This window comes from Rhipicephalus microplus, chromosome X, assembly GCF_043290135.1.
Source record: "Rhipicephalus microplus isolate Deutch F79 chromosome X, USDA_Rmic, whole genome shotgun sequence".
In the NCBI taxonomy this organism is placed as follows: Eukaryota; Metazoa; Arthropoda; class Arachnida; order Ixodida; family Ixodidae; genus Rhipicephalus; species Rhipicephalus microplus.
This window is the reverse complement of record NC_134710.1, coordinates 141,429,457-141,448,653: the sequence shown is the minus strand read 5'-3', so window position 1 is coordinate 141,448,653 and position 19,197 is coordinate 141,429,457. Positions and strand designations below refer to the sequence as shown.

Here is a 19,197-nt window from a genome sequence, read left to right as displayed (position 1 = left end):
CACTTCCCCTTAAGCATTCATACGCGTCATCCCTATATAATACTGAGACACGATCTCTTATTTGCACAGCTGTGCACACAGTAAGAAAATGCACCCCAAACTCTGCAACACGTGGTTCATTACATTACTTGGAACGGTTAATGTTGCACAGCGAACAAGTTCATCGCACATGCACTCGCAAAATGCATGGCAGGCAACATGCACCACGGACGACGTAAACCCCTCACGGGGAAGCAACAACTACAGTGGCAAATTTCTCTGCCAAATCTGGCAACAGTCTGGCAACAACCATCTCAAAGTTTGGCAACAAAGATATGCAACGCCAAACAGAACCTTGCTTGTAAAGAAATAGGGCTAAATCAATGGATGAAAAACTCTCAATTTAAAGATAAAGCATCTGTGACAGTAGTTGGTAGAACAGTGGAAGAAATTAGTGACCCCATAGCTGACGCGATTTGTGGTCCAAATAATTGCAACCCGTACAAAATAAGTTCCTCTGATTTACTAGTGGCCTTACGATCGAGGCACAGGATGGCTGTCAGATGCAATCGTAAATGCAGCGCAATTTATTATTTCGCGTCAGTTTCCTGGTCTGTGCAATTATCAGGATGTTCTTGTGGAGAGCTTGAAATTTAAGAAGCGAGACAACTTTATTCAAATTCGGCATATTCCTGGGCATTGGGTTACAGTGACAAATTATGGTGCCCCTACAAACAGTGTTTTTTTGTATGATTCCTTAGACCAGGACATTATGCCAAGTGTAGCAACTCAAGTTATGAACATAATGAGTCTAGCTTCCAACACTTTTATCATTCACGCTAAGGCAGTACAGCGTCGAAAGAACTTTTATGACTGTGGCGTTTTTGCCATTGCTAATGCATCCACCATTGCATCTGGCGGCGACCCGTGCACCGTTGCTTTCGATAAGACCTTAATGCGCAGGCATTTAATATCATGTCTTGCAGACAATGAGATGGTGCATTTCCCTATTGTTACAATGCAAGTGCCCAGGGTAAAACATATCTCACCATCGTCATTCATTAATCTTTCTTTTCCCCTTTCCCTTCCCCCAGTGTAGAGTAGCAAGCTAGAGCAAGCTATCGCTCAGGCCAACCCCCCTGCCTTTCTGTAAATAAACTTACCTCCCCCCCCCCCCCTTAAATCAAGTTGTTTTTTTGTTCCAAAGTAATATTTCATGTTTAAACCATTGAAAAAATCTGCCTTAAATTGAAACCATATAGTTCTATAGCTGCTGATTTGAGACCTTTCTATAGATACCAACTCTAGGTTATTAATATACTCTGTCATCATCATTAGCATTCTTAGTTCTTCTGCCCCACAAAGAATTTTAAAATGACATTCTTTAGTCCGTATTATTCAGTGAGATAACTTTCTGCAGGCGTTATTTATCCAGAAAATAATGCAAACAATTATACTATATGCACCTTGCTTTTAAAATCCAAGTGGTTTCAGGAAAAGTTAATAAATTTTGATGCCTATCGGTCAATAAAATGAACTGTGTAAATAACGCAGGCCAGAAAGTTATTATTTTTGTGGTATATTTTAGGGACCATAAGCATCCTAGCATGTTGCAACCTTTTTTAGATGTTTAAGTATACAAATGTATGAAACCTTTTAAAGGGGCCTTAAAGGCATACTGTTGGTGCACTGTTTGCAGTGCACTGTTTGTTCTGTGTTAAGAAAAGGCCTTGTTTAAAAAGAAGTTATATATTAAGTGGTCAGCACGCTACAACTGGTATTTAAACAACTTTCCAAGTATGTCTTTTTGACATTTTGTCCCTTAGGTGGCGTGAAATACAGTAGTAACAGGCGTGGTAGAAGAAAAGTTTAGCTATTTTGAGCAGACACCAGTCAATAGCTTCGGAGAAGCTTCTGTGGCACAGGTAGGTAATTTGAAAAAACTTTCGCTGCCCACCCCCCACCCGCCGTTTTCGGGGGATGATTGAAGCTAGCCATGAGTTTTGTTGGCGGCTCTTAGTTCAAAGAATGAAATAGAAAGAAGCAAGCAGCATTTCATACCAGATTTGGGCGCACGTTAAAGAACCCTAGGTGGTAGAAATTTCCGGAACCCTCCACTACGGCGTCTCTCACAATCATATGCTTGTTTTGAGATGTTAAACCTTACATATAAAAAAATAAGCATTTCATACCAGATTTTAATGCACTGAAATCATCTTTTCTACTGTGGACAGTTTCAGTAAGTACTTTTTCTGGGACTCGACTATGTCATTTCATAGAGTTACAGAGTTTGCAGAATATTGCATTTGTGCCTCGAGCCTTATCATACATTTACTTCTTTCTTAGTGAACTAAGCACTGTAGATAATACTGATGTTTAGGCATTCTTAAACTTTCACTCATCATTAAATGGGAGAAAAGTTTTGCCTTTAGCGTCCCTTTCTGATGAAGAAGATTTGTTCCTTTGTGATTGAATGCCTGACTTCATTTTCTAAGCTGTGCTATGTGGAAACACATACTTCGGCAAAATGAAAGCTAATGCAGGAAGCTGGTGAAAATTTACTTTTCCAACTGTAAATAAATTTTATGTGATTGTATTACAATGTAAGATGTTCTTAATGCATTAACAAATAGTTCATATTCTGAACATTCCCTAAAAAACAGCATAATTTCTAGTAAAAGTCTAAATGTTTGCTATGGCAAAGTTTGATTCCATTAGGCTGGCTGCAGTTTGAGGCAGCAGTTCAGCATGGCCTGTATTAGTTTCATACTGTCTAAGTCTCTGGGCAGAGCCTGACCGCTACAGAGCGCATTCTCGGGTGGCAGATAGAGAAACGTTCCATGATGTGAAGTTGCACAAAGCTGCTTCATATCATGGTACAGGCAGTTATGCCCGCGGACCAACAGGCATATAGTCATGGTTCATATTAGTAACAACCATATTTTTGCTGCTGTTAGCGGCCAGTGGTTTTTACACATCACCTGAATTTAAGTCAGTGCATATACTTAGACATTGTGATGTGCATGTAACATCAGTGCAGTGCTCATGTTGGTTACCATTCACAAGACCATAACAAGGACCTGCTGCCAGCCATCATGTCCTGGTCCTGACCTGCCTTTGGGAGGCTGACTCAGCCGTCTAGGATGGCGAGTGGGTTCCTGCTTCTGGTCACCAGCCAAAATGGTGCAGTGACCAGCCACCATGGTGTATGCATGGGTAGATCTGTCTGATATGAAGTGTTAATGCAAGCTTGTTAATACGTCGTGAACTTGCTATAAACAGCACTACAACTAGGTAAAGAAAGAAAAAACAAAAGCTGCAAGGGACATCCTGTCTCTTGCAGCTCTATCTATCAGATGTTCTGATCTCTCTGCTCACAATAGGAGATTGTTTTCACACTGTGACTGAAGCGCTTCTGTCCATGACTTATGGGTGAACTTGGCTTCTCATCTGCTTCAGCCAACAAATACACCTGCAAAAAGTGAGTCTGCCACTGTGAATGACACCAGCATTGGAACTACTAGCGACTGTTTTTGTTTCAAATGTTCAGCAGAACTTGATTTAATTACAAAGCTTTGCTTGTCTTAGTAGTTTGGTAATGGGTGCAGTTTCAGTGTGGTTGTTTTGATTTTATTTAAAATTACTTTTGTTTTAAATGTTTGACATTTGTGTGTGAAAAACTGGCTCATCCTTTCCTGAAACAAGACCCATCCTCAGTAAAACGATCCTGTATCGCAGGCATGATGGCTGAATGGCTGCAGCTGCTTCAATGCTGCCCAAGGATGTAGTGTTGATGTTTGAGTGCAGCATCCATAGGCCGGTAGAAAAAGTGGAACTTATTTAAACTCACTCAAGAAATACGTTTCACCATGGAAACTCACTCGGACTCAAATTCACTGAAATTTAGCTCAACAGAACTAATTGGGACTCGCTAAACTGTTTGTCAACCACTCTCATTCAGGCTCAAACTTACCGACATATTACTCAGTTTGGCACGCTCAGACTCGCGATTTGACCTGTGTCTCAGTGAGCGAACAGCTGTCACTAGTCGCAATCCAATAAGAATATTTTTATGAAAAATGCAGCTCACATCAGAAATTTTTGACATGAATGTTCCATGAGCGAGTTTGTGAAGGGAGGTTTTGGCGACCCCCTTATCTCCTAACTTGCACCTCTGTTCAATAACCGCATGAACGGTTGTGTGTTGACGTATTCTTGAACAGACCTGATTACCAATGTAAGCAAATCTGACGTCAATAGTTATGCTGATAGGCGGGTATATAGGAACATAGGTTAGAAATAAAAGGTGGTGCTCACTAAGGCTCACCCAAGAAATACGCGTTGAGCTTAGGGCTCACCACCTCAGACTCGCAAATATTTTAGTCACTCGGATTCAAGCTCATTAAAATTTTGCTTAGCCAGACTCACTCTAACTCAAACTCATGTAATATCACTCAGCTGTACTCACTCAAACTCACGACTCTATTATAGTCCAAGTCAGCCTGGCCCCAGTAACGTCAAACGTGCCATGCTCGAATCAGCCAATCGCTGATACAATGGCTGTGATGGGTAATTTTTGAGCTTGTAGCGCAATTTGTCGAGTGAAAGGAAAGCAATTTTCAGGTGAATTTAAAAATTTATTGAGAAATTCTGGCCGCGTGCTGCGCAACAATATTTGGCTCACGTGTTCTCGGGAGTCTTGACTACGGATTGGATGCGTTTTACGGCCATATTCAATAAGAGTTGCAGTGCCCCTTAAACTTTGAAGAGGTTTTGCGGAAGTGCGAATTCTCTTGGATAGGTGCTTTCACGGCATAACACACTATGCTTCAGTGAAATTACCTTTACAGGAGGTTATGTGCAGATCAATGTTAACTATTTGTTCAATGCAAATACTTCAAAATTTTCAATAATTTAAAATCGAGTCGAAGTGAGTTTGAATAAAGTACTGTTCCTTCAAATATTTGAAGCATTCGAGTATTTGCACAAGCCTGCTTTTTTTAGTTAATATATTTGTCTTCTTTGCTCTCTCTACGCAATTGGTTTCTCCCCTTCTTTTTTTCTCTTTCTCCTCTTTCTAATGGTTCTCCCATCTTCTCCTTCACTCTCTCCTTGGCATCCTCCCTTGCCTTTCCCACCCCCTATACTATTTAAGGCTATGATTTTTTCTGTCACAGTGCGTAAATAGCTGAAGAGTCATTATGCTCAGCTTTCAATTGTACGTTTGCTGGTTCGAATATTGCCTCTGGTAAGCAAAAAAAAAACCCAAGAAGTATTCTTGTTTTCTTTCCTTCTGCTGCTAAAAAGTGGATCATTGCAGATGGGGCCCGTCTTCTAAAGCTGCACAGGATCGGAGGTTCCAGTTAGCTTGCCAGTATCCATTCAAATGTTATGACTGGCAGTGCAAGGACCCAGTCTGATATAGACGCTCATTGGCGTACCTGCCAAATGTGGTACGCGTCCAGCAGAAACGCAAGAGGTGTCTGGATGTGCTTCAGGGAACATGCATCAGCATTGCTGGGACAGACAATTCGCGTTTGAGGAGAGGCGCATGCACAGACAGAGGATATGAAAACCGCGTCGCGTGTGCGTTCAGTGCTCTCTCTGTGGCCTTCGTTATGGCCAGTCCGTCTCCTGTAAAAGCGCATCTCGACGCCTTGTGTTTTTTACACCTGTAAATATGTAAATAAATCGTGTGTTTCTGTCATCAAGAAGCCTCTCAAAGGTGCCTCCTTCGCCACACCTGGGTGAAAACCTGTGCCCCTAACCTCGGTCACATCAAGGTGTGCTTCCCAAAAGTATCGCTGTTGTATGTATTGTGTGCTCACAATCGACAACAATGAAGGCATGGCTAAACTTGTTGCTGGTTTATCACCACCCTTCTTGCAATATGTGCCTGTTTCAAATATATGAGGGCTAGGTTTTCTTTTTTTTTCAAGTCCTAATTCATTCGAGATAAAACTACAGTGAATTCAAGACACTCATGTTTGGAACATTTAAGTAGTCTTTCCAGCTGCCCCTTTGCATAGTTGCCACTGCAATTGAGGCATCTGTTTTGGCCTTGTAGCAGCTTTTTTTATGCCCCTCCCTCACACACATTGAAGACAGCCAAGTCAATTCTGTATGCCACTCACTGTCTGTAGATTGTTGTCTACACAACCTGCTTCAATATTTTTATACTGTTTTTACACTTTGCTGTCACCAGGGTTGCCACCTTTTCTCAAACAAAAAACAGGCTCTTCAACGAAAGAAAGAGGGAGGGCCGAGGATACCTGGAGATTAATGTCCAACAATGGACACCATGTCAGGTCTTTGGCATACAGTGTCATTTCAAAATAATATTGCTTTCCTTGAGTCAAATAAACCTGATGTAAACGCAAAAATGCCTCACTGAGCTAACCTACTAGTCAAATTGCTGGCATAAAAATATCCATGGTTAGAATAATGCTTCGTTTCTCTCACTTAAAAAAAAATTGGGGGACCCTTAAGGTTCGCTTTCAAGAATTGAACACGATAACGATACCCTGGCCCTAGTGTGTACTTCAAGCACTTGGTGCATGAAATCTTTTCGAACTTGGTATGCACTCACTATGTGGTCTAAAGGAAATGTGTGCAGCCAAATGTGTGCGTTTTGTTATGGCTGGCCACCTTTTAACTTTGAAGTCCTTAAGATAATCACATATTTTGATGCCTGATTACAATGCACACTTGTATCAAGAAATAATACTGTGATATTACATATTGAATTGTAAAGGCAGTATACAGGACACATGTGTCTGCAAAGCCTAACGTTACTTTCACTGCATTTTCAAGCAGATGAAGTTATTTTCCCTGAATTTCCAAGCAGATGTGTGACTGTGCGGTAGAATGCCTGCTTGCCATACAAACGGCCAGGGCTCGATCCTCCAGCAGACTGGGAAATTTTCTATTACTTATTTTATTTGCATCTTTCTTGATTTTCCGGTTGATCACAAGGTTCATCACTCACAATCAACGATGCCCACGAGATTTTAAAAACTATCGCGTTGAAGCTGGCATAAAAGGGTAACAATGTACCACTGATTGAATAAGCTTTTACAGCTTATGAAAAATCACATTGGTGTGATGTTGAAATTCCTAGGTCCATTGTTAGACTACCAAATTTAATGGCTTTCACTTTTATGTCTGTTTAGGGATACAGCAATTAACTGACCAGAAAGTGTAAATAGATCTTTCTTTATTTGGAAAAATGCAGAGGTATGTTAAAATCAAGCTCCCTATCCCTTGAGTAATTTGAGTTGTATATGTATTTTGAAATGGTGTTTGAAAATCACAGCAGCTGTGCCATTGCACCGCTTCGTGGCAAAAGCTTAGTATCGAGTTCTGGAGAATTTCTGCACGTTGCCTGCTGCAGCTCAGACAATTGTTAATCTGGCTTAAAATTATATAGTATATATATTGCATTCTCACTTTCAATTTTGCTTATTATGCAGTTTAACTTACTCTTCGTGGGTTCATCGATATTTTTCACAAAATTACAGAAATTTGCAGAATTTCATGCCTAAAAATAGTGTGAGACAATCTTTCTAAAATATGGCCATTAATTTGTGAGAAAAAATTGGGACGCATGTGGCTCATCGACCCATGGAGCATCTTTGAATAAGTGGGGCAACACCTGTCACATTGTCTCATAAGGGCACTAAGCTGTAATTCTGCTATATTTCTTGCTTAAAAAGGCCCAATGAAAGCAGTACAGAGGAACACTTCTAAAACTGTGGAAAAAAAATGCAGTGAACCTTAATTTCAGATGTTCTACACTATTCTGCGCCTCTGCCTGTGGCATGGAGTCTAGCGGCTCTGTCCCAAGGTCTTCACATACACAAACCCTTTCAGCTTGTGTCTGTCTTGTCGGTAGGTGTAGATAATATTGAAACTCGACGAAGACAAGGAGAAAACAGCAGGCATAGAAGAGTGCGCGCATTCATAAGAAAATAAAAAAAGGAGAATATTGATTTTCATTCACATTCAACGAAGCTGTGTCTATGCATGTCTTGTCTTGTTTCTGCAACGGATAAGGGCAAACATCTCAGTTAAGCCTGTATTTTTGCACATAATTAAAATTGTGGTAATGAATCATGGCAAGCCACTTCGATAAAGTGTCAATGTGCTGAATGCAAGTGCGTTTACAATTGCTGCATCATATTCGTGAACTCTATTCAGGTGTGACGTATTTGCTCTTCTCATATGTCTTGCATGATTTGATTATCTTGAATATTCGTGTTCTCTTTGGCTTCCTGGCTGTATGAGGCAGCAATTTTGCCATATTTTTCCTTTGGCCCGAAATTTTAGCATCAGTGTCTTAGCCACAGCTTTTGATCTCATTGCCTCTCCTCATAATGGAAAAAAATATAAGAGAATGTGCTGTTTTGTGACATCCATCAAACATGAAAAAACAGTTATGCATGTATGCTATGTTGTTAGGCTATCCAAGGAACTGCTTCATTTTTCATTTGAGTGCACTTCCATAAGGATTTCAGGCAGATATAAATTTGCAATTTAGAAAAAAAATCTATAGTTGCATGCTAAAATTCTCTCAAAATTCTGAACAGAAGAATACCATAAATTTGGAACTTTAGCTACCTGGTACGCAATATGACACCGGCTGGAAAAATATTAACAAAACAAAATGATTTTAAGCTCAACGTATCACTGATACCATGCATTGTAAACGTGCAATATATAGTTTCTCAGTTTTCCTAATGTTTCTGGTACACCACAGCTGGAATGCATTGTGCTGATGGCAACGTAAATTGGCAGAGAAAGTTTTACTGAGAAAAAAGTGGTATGCATTCATCCTAGTAACCCTCAAAAAATTAATAAATTGATGCTCAGCGGTGGAGCTTCCTCCACAGCAACTAAAAAACCTGCATTGAACCACAGTGCATGCACACACTATCTCTCCAGCATTTCACTCATGCACCGTGTCATGGCAGAATTCGGTACCAATGTATAGTGAACAGCTATACGCCACTGTTTGCAACATGTGTTGCATATAAGACTCCATCAGCAACATCGTTTGGTGAAAACTGTTTCATTGCCTTTTCTGTGCTGCCAATGCGTGATTAGACACTCTGAATTATGGGCTTTCCAGTGACATAAAAGAAATGTACATTAAAAAATTGGTTGGCTGTAGGAAATAATCAGGCCCTCAAAATCCATAGAACCATTAAGAAAGGGTAAGTATTCATTAGTACAAGCACATTCCTGGAGCTAAGTAGCCAGCTGCATTACACAACTTCTCAAGTCTTTTCTTATAATGTGCCAGGGCAGATGCTGTGTATCATACTGTTGCACAAGTTTTCCTTTTATTTTGGTGTACTTGACATTTTAAAACATTAGTGAACTGTTAAAACATATACAGTTTTGCAAATCATGACTGTTGAATCAAACACAAGAAAATTAAATTTGGAGTGTTAAATCACTGAATATTTCTATAGATCGAATCACACTTGTCTAAAACACCCAGCCGGCCGCTCCAGTTGCCGTTTTCTGCAGAAATATGTTAATGCCGACGCCGTATGAATATCTAACATGGCATACGGTGTGCTAGGCTTTTGTGCGATAATTTAAGCATAAACAGAAGCATGTAGCTAAAGTGACATAGAAGCCGTGGCTAACAAGAGCCATTAGCTCCACTGCTCTGGACAAGTGTGATTCCACCTGTACACCTGCAGTGTTGGCATTTTTTTGGTGCATGAAATTCTCCATGTTTACTTTACATCTGGTCCATGATATAAAAAAATAGAAAGATGCAAATAAAAAGAATAACAAATAAAACCTTGTAGGTCTGAATGAGAATAGAAGCCAAGCTGCTTGTGTTGTAAGCAGGCGCTCTACCACAAAGCCACGTGCCTGCTCAAACATAATTTTCATGCTTTACAAGTACACGCGTCTAGTATACAGTCTTCACAATACAACATGTAATATCGCACTATTTCATGGTACAAATGTGTATAGCCACTGGCCATCAGAACGTGTGATTATCATAATGACTTCGTTGTTTAAAGCCAGCCATGAATAACAAAAGGCACAAATGCTACTGGAGTATTCTCTTAGGACCATGTAGTGGGTGCATAACAAGTTTAAAAACATTTCATGCACATAGTTGCTCGTTGTTTAAAGCATACTACCCAGTACCTGTATTGTGTGGTCTATCCTGTGTCCTATCTCTGCGCTCTTCCAAGTAACTATGTGTAGGTATCAACAAGCTCGTTTAGCCACCATTTAGAAATCTATTACACAGACTGCAACTATATGTGAAACCCTTACTGGCACAAGCCACTTTAAACATTGATTACGTACTAATAATCTGCAGTATAAACTTTTCAAGTAATGTTATCCCGTAAAAAGTGTGCACTAGGTGGTTGGAGTATGCACCAGGGATAGGATATCACTGCCGTGTTCTACTTGAACCTTAAGAGTCCCCTAATTTCTTTCACCAAACAATTGCAAGATTCATATATAGTAATGTTCCACAAGCATGGTTTTGTAAGTAATCACCCTTTTGGCCTATACTGGAATAGTGGAGAGGGTGCTGTTAGGAGTGTATTTACAGGCTGTTAAGAGTGGATGGACAAATCTGACAGATTGTTGTGCAAGTATGCAAGTATTACGGCATGTCAGTCTACATCTATCAGGACCAGGGGTCCTGATAGATGTAGACTCTTGAAAGCATTTCAAGCTAGGAAAGAAATGATGTGTCATTGACACATCTGTTGAAACTTGGAAGGTCAAAAAAGTTTTTCAAGCATAGTTATGTGAGGTTTCTTGACAGTACTAAGTGACTGTGACATCGCACACTTCCACACTGCACATGTGTCTGTTTCCTAACATATTTGCTAGAAAAGCCACAACAGGGTGTTTATCAATTAGATTTTTTTCTAATTTCCTGACTTTTCCAGGTTTTTCACAGCGATTAAAAGCAAACTCCATGACAATTATGTCTGCTTGGAAAACTGTGCAGAGGAAAGAACACTTTAGCGGTAAAAAAAATAAAATATGAGGCACTCATATAAAACAAATGAACATATTTTGCACACACACTCATAATGATGTGAGTGTATATGGTGAATAAGAAAAAAATGTGTGTATCTGGTCAAAATAAAAGCTGTGACACAGGCACTGAGGAAGTTGGCCATTTGATTTTTGGAACAACCAGGACACAACCACACAGATAAAATCAACTGCAGCTGCAAGTTTGAAGGAGCCTGGGATAGTCCAACAGTGCAGCCAATGCTGCTAGGAAACGTAGAAGTGGCGCCATCTCGCGGCATTCATATAAAACAAGGATTGCGCAACTCGGCCACTTTGCTTACTGTAGTACATTCTAGTTCATTATAATGACTATAGCCTGCAAGCCATTTAGGATTGGACTAGATTACCTTGACCTAGACTGCTGTATATACTAATTATTTGCATCCCCGTCTAATTTGTACACATCTGAAATATACTTTTCAGCAAAAAAGAGTACTTACATATTTTATGCATCCTTGTCTTGACAACGACTAACAACGTCGCAAGAACGAAACCGTACAGCAAAATTTACTTTATCCTTTCTTTCAATCTCTTGCTTTTTTTTTTACACAATGCACACATGCTTGTTGGTGTTTTATTTCTCTGAGTTCTGACACGTGGAGCACAATGAAAGTCCTCAGACACCTGCACTAAAAGCTGGGATAGCGTTTGAAGCGCTGATGTTTGAATATGGGGTGGAAAAAAGGAATCTGTCAGGCCGCAACGGATTCTCTGATTCCATAGGTAAATAAAAGATGCAGAATCGTGAGTTAGGCAAATTGGTGAATGTTCACCGTAGAATATTTTACAAAGGAACGGGCTAGAAGCGGTCAGAGAGGGTCACAGCGCTGATTTCACAACTGCAATTTATTGGGGAAAGGGAAGAACATATATAAGAAATATTGACTCATCAAAACTGTGAACATGTCCACATGTGTTGCAACACAGAATGATTCATGTCTTTTCTATGAGCTTATGTGCTTCATCTAGAAGAGTGTTACATGGAATACTCATGCACTTGTTGTTAGATATAATGAAAAATGCTTCGGCTATTTCTCGCATGCGCTAATCAACATGTCAATATTTGATATTTGTTTTCTACAAGTGGGGCACATACAGGGCTGGGAAGTATCGCAATATTATTTAAGAGAGACTTTTGAGTGTCTGTATTGTTGTATCGAGGCACTTCTCAAAAATGTACTTTTCTTTTGCGGCGCCCATTTGAAAAACTAGAGCTTACTGCGGAAGCCACAAACCACCCAAAGAATTTGGTGCGTGGTGCCGTGTGCCATCTACGATACTTCTTTCTGCAGAGCATTTCTGAAAAACGCCAGCATGTTCAAACGGCGATCCGAAAGAGGTCTCTTTGAGTTTCTTTTCGCATTCCTTGTTTTGTCGGTTCTTAATTCTTTCTGCCTTTTCTATCACGTTTCTAGAAAACACTAAACTGTCAACTGTAAGTTCGTTAGTTTATGGTTCCAGCACTTCACTTGAACTATGCTCCTTCTAGCATAGCTAATACTGTTGCTGTTGAGTTACGGATTTCGGTGTACAATACGTGTGACTGATACCCTCATACGGCATAGTTCTTTATTGCAACTGATATCTATAAATATGTGGTTATGAACAATTATGTGCCATATAAGCATCTTTTGTAATGCCTTAATGGCACTCAGAAGACGGCGAAAATATAATAAAGCAATTTCATTTGGAAGGTTCAATGCGCTGCACATTTTAAATATAATGCTGAACATAACAAATGTCTGTATAGAGTATAACTATCCCCGATGTAGAGAAAAGTATTTTAGTATCTGTATTCCAGAGTATCTTTTTTTGTCTTTTTGCAAAAGTATCTCTGAAATATCCTGTCACATCAATTACAAATTTATCTCATTATCTGTATTTTATGCTTCCAAACCACGCATTTCGATATCTGTATTCCAGAATACCTTTTCAGGCATCTCTGCCCAACCCTAAGCACACATCCACATGGCTCAAAATGAACTGCCAAATGAGACATGATTGCAGCATCTGATAGCATTAGCTCATGCTCTTTTAAGCGCACGTTTATATAACGCCCCATTTCACCTACATATTCGCAGCTGCTAGACAGTTGAATCCCATAAACCATGCCAGTAGTGCAAGGAGCATATCTGTGGACATGACCAGAGACATATTTGTTCCCTTTTTCTGGCTGCTGACACAACGCTCTATCCACCAAAGCACACACATTATGCACTTTATTACGTGCTGAGAATGACATGTTTATGCATTGACGAGCCCCAACATTTTAAAAACCATGTACTATCCTGTCTATGTATGGGATAACTGCCTGCCTCGTTTTTTTGCTGATTTCTTGGGCACTAGAATCACAATGGTGAAACTTCTTGAGCTTTGAAAGAAGTTTTTTTGACAAGGAGCAAATAACGTCACTCGGAAAGTGAGAATTTGCAAGGCGAGCAACTTGTGTATCAAATGCATGCGCCATAAGGTGCTCGCGTAACTTCTGAAGAGCGGCACCCTGCACAGTTAAGCAATGGCTCCCTGTATGGTTTTGAGTGGCCAGAATTAAAATTCAGAATTGGCTTTATGAATCTAGGTTGGTATTGCTACAAATGTGATTTTTGACGAAAGCCTTTCTTAAATCGAGAAACTGTAGCTCATCAATTTTTGGCAACTCCAAAGTGAAATGCTGACATCCCATTTTCCTTAAAATCTTTCTTTATATTAGCAACCAGTACAGAGCAAACGTTAATGTCCAGTAGAACTAAGAAGACATGGACATATCAAACAGCGTGATGATAACCGATTCAAATGCTTTTGCACCTGCCCGTCTACATACCCAAGAAAAGTATAACTAATTACAGGTATATTCATGATTCAATGCAGATGCCAGATTTTTGGACAAAATTATTTCCCTTCCAAGACACCACGGTAGAATTTAGGTAGCCTGCATGAGCTCTAAAAACGTCGCAATAGAGAAGCCACACTGGCACTGAAACAACAACTCATCATTATCTTCTCTTATGCACTGCTTTATACATTTCAAATCTTCACATTGGGGCAAACAATAATATGAAACTTTTACGTCTATACCAAATGCGTCGCAGCACAAAGAAGGTTGTTCAATTAGTAATAAGATGACAGATTCTGGGTTGGAAATTCTTAGCGGATCACAAGTCTTCAAACGCTCTAAATTTCTTTGAAGATACTCTGAAACATTTATTTACCAAGTGTCTTTTCCTGAAACAACAGCTCTTAGTGGCAACATGAATCTTCACTGAAATAAAAACTGATAGTTCTTGCCTTTTTGCTTTTTTTCACACTCGCTGCTACGCATTCCCGATTAAGCGTTAGTAATAGGGCATGAACGTATTCACTCAGTCACCCGGTTTTTGCATCAACACTTTTTTTATTCATATATACCCTAAAGGCCCATTCGGGCATTACATAGGGGGTTTTAGTTGTACAATAAGTTTGCAAATCAGAACATTGCCATTATAAAATTAAAATGGTAAACAAAGTAAAATACAGTTCCATAGACAAAGATGCAAAAGAAAAAAAAATTGCGGCAGGAATGAAAACTCAATAAAAGAGACACAGCTATAGTGCAAAAAAATATATATACAGAAAATTGCCATGAAAAAAATTGGCCCCGTATTTGCATATTTGAATAAAAATGTTCTCGAAAGACTATCGTCTTTCGCCTGAAAAGAGTGAATAGAATGAAATATTTATTTGATGTTTTGCACGAGAAAACTGGTGAATGAGATCCTGGGGGTGTTGCGTGAGACATGAGTGCCCTCTGGCGGTAATCTCAGACAACAAAAGGATGGCCTTTGTTATAGCGAGCACACAGCATGCGTGCAATCTTGGAGGCCATATTTTGTAGATTTTGAGATAGGTAGCAGCACAGTATCGTCTTAGCAAAGCGTAGAAAACTCTCTTTTTCGTGCGAAGCGTCACATTGTCAGCTGCACTGCTTAGAATTGCTTCTTTATACTTTTTCTAGTATAAATAAACATAGTGCAGGATATCGACGTGTTGATATTGTGCCTCAAATATGCTCAATATTTGCTTTTTATCGACAATCGTACAAGTATGAACGCAGAAACTTGAGCAATACTGGTGGATGCTGTGGATGTGGTCGTATTTGAGCCTTTTTGCTGACAGACAGACAAAAATTTTTGCGTTGAAGTATCCCAAGCAAGACTGTCGTCTCTACAAAAAAATATATTTACAATGAAAGAAGAGTAATATACACGCACTTACAAACTCACACAGATAGGTATGTCTTATGTCCAAGAAAATATTGAATAAGTTTACAAAAGCGGCACGATCAATAAATCAAGCAATGTCGCCCGGCAGTGTGTTCCAGTGATGTATAGCTCGAAGTAATGGTGAGTGTATACATAATTGTGCGTGTCAAAAAAGGCTGCATTTTGAATTGGTGATCAATTTGTTTCAAAATATTATGAGGTGTCTTTGTGCGAGCATCACGAAGGCAGATTTACTGTGATAATATGTATGAAAATGCAACAACAGTGACGACAGTCTGGGTTTTTCAAGAAGTGGTAATAAAAGTGAGTGCGTAATATCTGTAGTGCTGCAGTTTCCATGATACTACTTGGTGATAAATCGTGCTGCTTCAATTTATATTGATTCTAGTTAATCGATGAGATATGATTGATGTGGGTTCTAGATGTTGGATGCATATTCTATATTTGAACGGACAAGTGTAGCGTACACTAGCATTTTAGAGGTATAGTTCACCAAGTAAAGGTTTCTTTTAATAAATCCAAGTGCTTTTGACACCTCACTAGTTATGACATTGATGCGCTTATTCTAAGGCAGGTCAGAAGATAAATGAATTCCAAGATATTTAAACAGGGATACTTTTTCAATGGGGACAGCTTGAATTTCATATTGACTCATTTCTGTTTTATGTGCTCTTGTAAATGTCATAGCCTTTGTTTTGGAAGTGTTAATTTGCATTTGCCACTGGTGAAACCAAAATGTGATTTTATTAAGGTCCAACTATATTAACTTGTTAGCTTGGGTGCTGTCAATTTTTCTATAAATGATATAGTTGTATGTAAATAATCCGATAGTAGATGGTAAACCATGTCCAATGTCGTGATGTAAATGAGAAACAAAACTGGTCCCAGGATTGATCACTGGGGAACACCATACTTTACATGTGAAAGTGAAGATGCGTGTGAGTTCACATAAATTGTTTGGGTGCAGTTGCTCAGAAAATGATGTATTCAGCTTTTTTCCAAATCAGTGGCTACCTTATCATTATACATAGAGCCATCCAGAGTTAAAAAGAAGCCTTTCTTGTCAGCAATCAAAACACGCAACTTAGCTTCCAGATGCATCTCAGACAGCGTGAACACCATTGTGAGGAGTGACCATGCTATGTACACCAAAGGCAAGCTGAAAAAGCCAGTAGACTTTTTTTTGTGAAGCTAAGTTGCGTGTTTTGGTAACCTTCATGCTACTTTCATTTACGTACTCTTCTATGAACGTAATGCTAAAAAATACTCATGGATTTATTAACACCATCTCAAGAAAATGAGATGAGAAGAGAGTGTGGTACTCTTGAAATATCTGCAATAAGTGCATAGAGGAGGACGTTTGCAGCTGCATCGCCAATCATAATTGTTACATAGCTAGCCGGGCAGCCACGGCAAGCATACGCAGACAACCGCAGACTAGGGCAACGAGTGAACGTTTATTGTTTCGCGCAAGCTTCTTTTGTAGCTTCATCTACGAAGCAGGGAGAGGGGGAAAAGGGGGGCGGGAATGGCTATCGCTTCAGCCATCGACAGAAACACGAAGGGGGGAAAGGGGGGGGACGTAGAAGTAGGAGAGTTCAGTTCGCAACACTTCTCTCTTCTTAAAAATGGAACCGTTGTACTGGCTTGCGTTGTCTGGTAGAACGCCGAAGCACTGGTTCCGCGCTTGGGGTCGCCGCTTGTGTAGGACCGGCCTGTGGCATGGTTGGCACTGGATGGTCGTGGGGGCTTGCGGTAGTGAGCGCTTCTGGAGGCAGCACGGTGGAGCTTGTAGTTGAGGGCCCCGGCGATCGTTTCGGCAGCATGGACATATTAGACTCTGATAAGGATGCAGAGCCCGGCGATGGGGACTGCGATGCTTGTCGAGGGCGCACTTGGTCAACGTGGCGTCTGACTACAGAATGAGGAGTTTGGACGGTCACCATTCGGGATCCTGCAGTGGACTGCACACGCCCTGGTGTCCACTTTTCTCCGACACCGTAGTTCCGCACGTACACGTTGCTTTCTATGGGGACCACCCAGTCATCTGATGCCGGCGGCGAGTCTGCAACAGTTGAGGGAAAACACGCATCCAATCGTGAACGTAACTGGAACCCTAGCAGCAATTCTGACGGAGATTTTCCCGTCTTCTGTGGTGTTCTCCTGTAGTTGAACAGGAGCCGCACAAGGTTGTCCTCCAAATTACCCTCCCTCATCTTCCGAAGTCCATCCTTTATTGTACGCACTGCTCGTTCTGCCGCTCCATTAGACTGTGGATGAAAGGGCGCCGTTTTCAGATGCATTATGTTGTTCTTTGCCACGAACGTAGCAAAATCCTGGCTAGAAAACTGTGTCCCATTATCCGAAACAATGGTTCGCGGGACGCCGAATCGACTGAACATGGCGCGCAGACAGGTGATTGTGCTTGTTGTGGTGGCATGCTTTACTGGCACGGCTTCTATCCACTTGGTATGGGCATCTACTGCAACTAGAATCATCTTGCCTGCTATGGGTCCGGCAAAATCGACATGTAGCCGCGACCATTTTTCATTGGTTTTCGGCCAGTTTACTGGTGGTGCCGCTGCCGGCATTGGCATGTTTTGGGCACAGTTCGTGCAGCCGGCTGAAAGCGCTTCAATATCGCGGTCTAGTCGGGGCCACCAAAATTTTGACCTTGCCACTGCTTTCATTCCTGACGAGCCTTGGTGGGTCTCGTGCAACAGTTTCAAAAGACGGTCCCGCGCTTTTTCCGGTATCACTACGCGATGCCCCCAATACACTAGACCATGGGCTACGGACAGTTCTAGTTTGCGGTCGAAAAACGGCCGCATCGTTTCCTCCAGCTGTTTTGCACTTTTGGGCCAGCCATGTAATATACAATTCTTTACCGCCGTTACTGCGGGGTCTGTGGCCGATAGCTGCTGTAGCTCCCGTGTTGTGATAACGCCATCGTCAAAATTATCCAGAGCGAGGACATATTCCGGTGGCTCACCCACGTCATCAGCCTCTGTAGACCGCAGTGGCAGCCTGCTCAGGGCGTCCGCGTTGAGCAACTGTTTTCCCGGCGTGTATTGCAGCTTGTAGCGGTAGCCACCCAAGTACAGTGCCCAGCGCTGGATACGTGCTGCAGCCAGGGGTGGCGTCGGGCGGTCGGATTGCAACAAGCTCAAGAGGGGCTGGTGGTCCGTCACGAGAGTGAATTGGCGACCTAAAAGGTAATCACGAAACTTAGTGACGCCAAACACTAAAGCCAGGGCCTCTCTTTCCAGCTGAGAGTAATTTTTCTCGGCGGCCGTCAGTGTACGGGACCGGAACCCAATGGGTTTTGGCATGCCGTTACTCGTGTGAAAAAGCGCCGCGCCCACACCGTAAGGGGAAGCATCACATTCGAGCTTCAACTCTTTCAACGGGTCAAATTGAACAAGAACCTGAGCTTGCATTAGGCTGTCTTTTGCTTTCTCAAAGGCAGCTTCTTGTTGCCGCCCCCACTGCCATACTGTGCCCTTCTCCAAAAGTTTGTTGAGCGGAGAAAGTAGAGTGGACATATTTGGAAGAAATTTGGCATAAAACGTCAGCATTCCTAAAAAGGAACGCAGCTCCGCCACGTTCTGTGGGCGAGGTGCCTGAGCGATCGCTTCCAAATTTTTCTCTGTGGGATGAAGACCCTCTCTGTCTATCCGATGGCCGAGATATGTGACAGAAGGCTGTCTAAAGCTGCACTTATCAGACCTTAGCTTAACTCCGTGTTCACGGAACCGTTGCAACACACTCTTCAGGCGTTCACTCCCATCGCCACGAGCCTCCGAAACCAGTACATCATCAAGGTAAGCCTGAACCCCTGGCAAACCTGACAGTATTGCATCCATTTTTCTTTGAAAAATAGCCG

General features: G+C 41.2%; 1 protein-coding gene across 1 annotated transcript in view; it reads left to right on the top strand.

Annotated features, from left to right (window-relative positions):
- LOC119176574 (ribonuclease P protein subunit p40) overlaps positions 1–3,155 on the top strand; it is a 73,813-nt gene extending 70,658 nt beyond the window's left edge. Inside the window, exon 7 of the mRNA XM_075877891.1 lies at positions 3,015–3,155. Coding sequence (XP_075734006.1) covers positions 3,015–3,108 — 94 coding nt within the window. The 3' untranslated portion in view covers positions 3,109–3,155. The remainder of the gene's footprint in view (positions 1–3,014) is intronic.
- Positions 3,156–19,197: the final 16,042 nt, after the last annotated feature.